At 37.2% G+C, this 5,563-nt stretch overlaps 1 protein-coding gene across 3 annotated transcripts; it reads right to left on the reverse strand.

Moving 5' to 3' along the window:
- Nucleotides 1-699: 699 nt before the first annotated feature.
- Nucleotides 700-4,343, reverse strand: LOC133806069 (14-3-3 protein 1). 3 transcript variants are annotated; one of them, XM_062244220.1, is made up of 5 exons: nucleotides 3,708-4,343; nucleotides 3,481-3,603; nucleotides 1,256-1,372; nucleotides 879-918; nucleotides 700-741 (listed from the first exon to the last, which is right to left on the reverse strand). In XM_062244220.1, the coding sequence occupies exons 1-4, from the start codon at nucleotides 4,209-4,211 to the stop codon at nucleotides 904-906; spliced, it is 759 nt and encodes a 252-aa protein (XP_062100204.1). In that variant the 5' UTR covers nucleotides 4,212-4,343; the 3' UTR covers nucleotides 700-741; nucleotides 879-903. The 3 variants fall into 3 exon arrangements, with proteins under 3 accessions (XP_062100204.1, XP_062100191.1, XP_062100197.1); XM_062244207.1 differs by having other exon boundaries at nucleotides 879-924; nucleotides 3,708-4,342; XM_062244213.1 differs by having other exon boundaries at nucleotides 700-918.
- Nucleotides 4,344-5,563: the final 1,220 nt, after the last annotated feature.

Genomic DNA, 5,563 nt, shown 5'->3' on the forward strand with positions numbered 1-5,563 from the left:
AGTTGAGACAGAATAAGGTCAATTTCTCTCCTTTTGCATATTAAAGCAATAAGAAGAATGAGGCAGTTTGTGAAAAGTGAATGTAAGCATATATTTTTTTGGTGCTGTGCTGGGCAGTGACTCTTCCCCCTTAGTCCATTGGTTTACTTTAGCTTTTGGGCGAATAATTGAGCAAATATTCCAAAGCATACCTTTTTTTGGGGGTGGGAAGGCTGAAGAAATGTGTAACTAGTCTGTCGAAGGCATACCTTTTTTTTTTCTTTTCTTTTTAGAAACTGAGTCTTTTGACAATATTTATATACATATATATATATATGTGTTCTGACCACAAATTTTAAGATCCTTTTAGAGTGGGAAGGATAAAAACATCACAATCATGAATTAAGTCTATTTGGAATAATAATTATCAACATTTCGAACTAAGAAGAATACAAAGTCACTAGTTAATAAGGTTCCATAGCATGTTCTGAAGTTGCCCATAAATTTTCCCAAGTACCCTTTTCTCAACCGTTGATCTCTATATGAGTTGACAACTAACACCCATGTGGCCATGTCACTCATGAGTGTCCATTATCCCCATGGCGTTTTCAATAATTAGAGGTCCAGAATAACCATATAGAAGTTTGGATAAATTGCAATATTGGTCATCAGTTTTGATGAAACCCCAATATTTTTAAAGCAAAAAGACCATACCTCAAGTTGAGCGAAGAAAGACAATATTGTGATCATCATGAGTACATTCTTTAAATAGAAAAGGAAAAAAAAAAGAGTGAGAGAAAGAGAAATAAAATGAACAAGAGTACATGGATATGCATACAAGGACAATAAATTAACTAGTCACATGCAGATTATAAAATGTGTATGACATTCAAGCCCACCTCCTTCGAGGAGCACAGCCAGTCCTCAAACCTCATCTATCTGCTCCTGCAAGAAACCGGTTTAGTTAGATATTCTGTATTGTATAGACTATTACAAGATGTAGATCCAACATTAGGTAAATGTACTCAGTAGGCTACACAAGTTCAATAATAGATTCGAGAAAGCATTCAGGTTCGTGATTCAGCACATTCTGAAGAATTCTTTAGTTTTTTCTTCTTGTTTCTTTATGGACTTGGATTTTTTTTTGTTTTTATTATTATAAGCACAAGTAGAGCATTGTTTTTGTCCCCCCATAAAGTAGAATGAGCTACATCCCCAAATATAAGTTGCTGCAAAACTACAAAAAAAAAAAATGCAAACTAAAAGTAGCACTGACCTGCATATCAGAAGTCCAGAGAGTGAGGTTGTCCCTCAATAGTTGCATGATCAGTGTGCTGTCCTTGTAGGATTCCTCACCCAGTGTATCCAGTTCAGCAATAGCATCCTCAAAAGCCTTGATTTAAAAAGAAAATAAACTATTGGAATCTACTTGATAAGAAAGTTTAAATTCATGTCAATCAAAACTATGTCGTTTTATCAATCCCTAACCAAAAAAATGCAGGACTACGGAATAACTCAATAAAATGATGAATGGGAATTATATCTTATTGGGGTATGGTGCTGAGCCGCAAATTTATTTCCAGATTCTCTTCGGCTGATGACTTCAGCACTACTAAATTAGCATGAGAAAATAAAAAAAAAATTGTAAAAATCTCAATCACTGCCAACTTCATTTAAGACCCTCACTAGGCATTTGAAAGGTTTAACAAGCTGGATTAACTAAGAATAGAAAACTGCAAACGATAATGTATCTGCTTATCATTTCCAATACCACATGACATGAAGCAAGTTAAAACATCTCTGTCCCCAATAAAAAATCATGCACAAAATCTTCTTAGTTCGTTCTCAATCCTAATAATATCCATTCCAAGTTCTGATAGTCTATGTTATAAAACCCAAGAGGAGTAGCTCAAATGATCTGGTTTGCTGCCACAAGATCTGAGGTTCCAAGTCAATCCAGGGTACCTACATAGCAATACTCAAATTGTTTGGTCTATTAACCTTTAAACCTAAGCTGCCATTTGCCTGGCTCGTCAAAGAGAAGAATAAAAATATATAAAATTAAAAAAATTGATTTTCCTAGTAACTTTTTTTATCTATGTTTATGTTAATTGTAAAAACTCAAGAAGTTTTTTTTATCATAGCAAAAATTGTGTCTGTCTTCCCAATAATCCTCCATGTACTTCTTTTCTGCTGTCCAATTATCTATTTTTAGGTAATTTAAAAATTCTTATGACCACTCCATTTTTTGAGACAATGACCAAATGTTTTCAGTACTGTTATTCCATTTTCACAATCCTTATTTATTTTATTTTTTCAGATCAATTTCCTCCATTTGGAATTCATCAACACAATAATACATTCATGGTTCACCTACATAAATTTTAAAAGTTTATCTACTACATTCAGACTGCTTGCATATATAACATGTCTATATTCAAAAATGGAAAAATTAGTTGAATCTCTAAATTAAAGACCACTTATAAAATCTTAATGACAAGCTCCGGTTGGTTGGAGGCATGGGCATGCCATTTTCAGGATCAAGTACCATACCACAAAAGTAACCTCAGGCAACATATTTTCAGTAGAAATATTCCCTTCCACAGAGAAAAAAAAAATTCTTTCCACTTAAACATCATATTCACACCAGAGTAACACTTTGTATACTTTAATACGAAAATCAATTCATATAATCAATAAAAGTCCAATTGAAGGCTTCCTTACTGCATAAACACCAATCCCCCTCACCATCTTCAATTTTCTGATTTAACTAATTAATTAGTACTGGTTAACTTTGAAGTACTCAGTTTTAGAGACCAGTAATTCTATTCATCTAAATTCGACAGTCCACGTAGAAAAGAACTACCATTTCATCAGTAGTTTTATTCTCATTCCCAAGTCTATTATAGGCTGTTAGATAAATACTTCCACAAATAGTATATACTCAACTTGCCTCTCACCTGGCAATAAAGAATTAAAAGAAAAAAAATGAGCAAGACTCTGACATGAAGCCCAAATAAAAAATATCTCTGACCAAAACCTACAAATTTATTGACTAGTAAAAACCAGACCTACCTTGAATCCAAATACTGTCAAGCTCATTTAATTCGTACCACCTTGAACTTATTTGTCTTTAATCTAATCATTACAAATTTGGTCTTGTAATTTGGCAAAAGGAAGAACTGTATAGTAAAAATTGTCAATAATAGGAAACGACTATGGTAATGGCCTGTATATTCCCCTTCCGTAGGGCCTAAGTTTAAAACGTATAATAATTCATCACACCCAACCAACACCCATTATAATTTATGACAAAAACCAAGTGTAGTTTTTCGTAAAATGAATCTAACACCAATGGGTACAATCGGTACCTAATCGCATTTGTATCAATTTCTTCGTTTTGATAGTATGGACTGTCAAGCAGCGAAATCCTAACAGGCAACCAATTCGTATTTCTAGTACAATCTCATTGGGGGTATTAGTCATAAAAATAGGGCTAACCTGCTTTGCCATGGCACAAGCTTTGTCTGATGAATTGAGGATCTCGTAATAGAACACGGAGAAGTTCAGTGCCAAACCCAGCCTTATTGGATGCGTTGGACTCAGTTCAGCAGTTGCAATATCCTTCAAAAACAAAAAGAAAAATCTCAAGATTCAAATTAATATAAGGAACTGTACAAAGTACAAGAACATTCAAAATCATTGAAATTGAATAAATTTCAGGGTACCTGAGCAGCCTTGTAAGCTCCCATGGTCTCCTCCGCGGCTGATTTTCTCTCGTCCCCGACCTTGAACTCAGCCAGGTACCGATGGTAATCGCCCTTCATCTTCAAGTAAAAAACCTTGGACTCACCGGTGGAAGCCGACGGCACGAGGTGCGAGTCCAACAGCCCAAGGATCCCAGCGCAGACGACAGAGAGCTCGGACTCAACCTTGGATCTGTAATCCTTGACGAGAGGCACGAGCTCATCGTTCTTGCGGCTTTCCTCCTTCTGCTCAATCGATGAGACAATTCGCCAGGCAGCTCGAAGCGATCCGATCACGTTCTTGTAGGCCACAGAGAGAAGGTTCCGCTCCTCCACAGTGAGTTCAGTGCCTCCTGGAGCAGTGGACCCAACCACAAGTTTCTCCATGAACTTAACCATCTCCTCATATCGCTCGGCTTGCTCCGCGAGCTTCGCCAAGTATACGTACTGCTCCTTGGTAAGGTTATCCGGCACAGCGGACGCCATTGATGCAGAGGTCGAAGCCACAGAAGAGAGAGAGAGAGCGAGAGAGAAGGATTTAAAAATTTGAGATTCGAACAGGTTGGAACAAAACAAAGGGCTGAGTTGGGGCTTATATTACTAGGAAGTATGGTTGGCCATTTTAGATTTTTATTATATTTTATTATTAAGCCTGCAACTGAAAGATATTTGTTTAAGAGAGTCAAAGAGAGACTTTGCTTGTTTTTTTGTAGTTGGTAAGAACGGGTGGGTTGATGACGGCGTCGTTTTGAGGGAATGCCGAATGTGTTGGTGGTGTAGGCGAGTACGTAGTTTCTTAAGGTTGGAAGCGCGTGTAGTTGAATGATTGGACGATAATTAAGAGAAGACGATAAAGGAGGTGAGATGGATTAGAGTCACCTATGGAAGTCAAATTTCGGCTGGTCGGCGACGGCATGGGCTTTTGGGCCGGTCTTCAAATTTTCAATTCGAAGCTTCTGAGTCCACAGAGCTCCAGCTCTTGTTTTCTTTGGGCCCCTCTCGATTTTATCTTAAAAGTGGTTAAAAAAAACTAAGGATTTCTGGCCATCTTTTTTTTTTTCCTAGAGAAATTGTTGGGCTCGTTAAAATTCATCAAGAGCAAAATCTAGTAGGAAAAAGCTCAAAAAGGAGAAAAAGAGTACCAATAGGAAATCATTGATGATGACCCTCAACTCTAATAATATTGTTCATATAAAGTGGGTGGCTTGGCCACCACACCACGTGATCAGTCATAGATAGAGCTAGTTTAGTTAGAAAGTGAGCAACAAAATTAGCTTCTCTAGCACAATGATGAAAATTAACTTCAACAAAATCATTACAAATTAAAATGATATCCCTTATAATGTTGCCTTGATAAAAGTGGCAAATCAACTTTCTCTCAATCGTCTGAACTACTTGGAGTGAGTTAGACTCCACCAAGATGTTGAGGTAGTTTAGTCTTCGACATAGTTGGAGGCTTCTCAATATGGCCATAGCTTCGAGCTTCAGCTACTACAGGATAGAATGATGCATATATGGACCACACTGTCGAAGCCACAGAGGCACTGTTATGGTCCCTGAAGATCATACTCATCCCAATTCTACTAGTTTGAGCATTTATTGTTGCATCTGTATTCACTTTAAGCTTTGGAGCAATGGGTGCAGACCACCTGATAACCATTCTAAGCTTGGATGAGTTGAGTTAAGGAGTAGAGCTACCCTGTTTTGAATTAGCTGAGAAGTATCACATGCTATAGTCCTTGGCCCAAGCAATGACTGAGTCCTCACTAAGTTGGTAACCTTCATGAACTATCTTGCTCCTGCGAAACCATATCCTACGGAGGATGAGGATGAAAGTT

The sequence above is a fragment of the Humulus lupulus genome, chromosome 1 (genome assembly GCF_963169125.1).
Source record: "Humulus lupulus chromosome 1, drHumLupu1.1, whole genome shotgun sequence".
NCBI classification, from domain to species: Eukaryota; Viridiplantae; Streptophyta; class Magnoliopsida; order Rosales; family Cannabaceae; genus Humulus; species Humulus lupulus.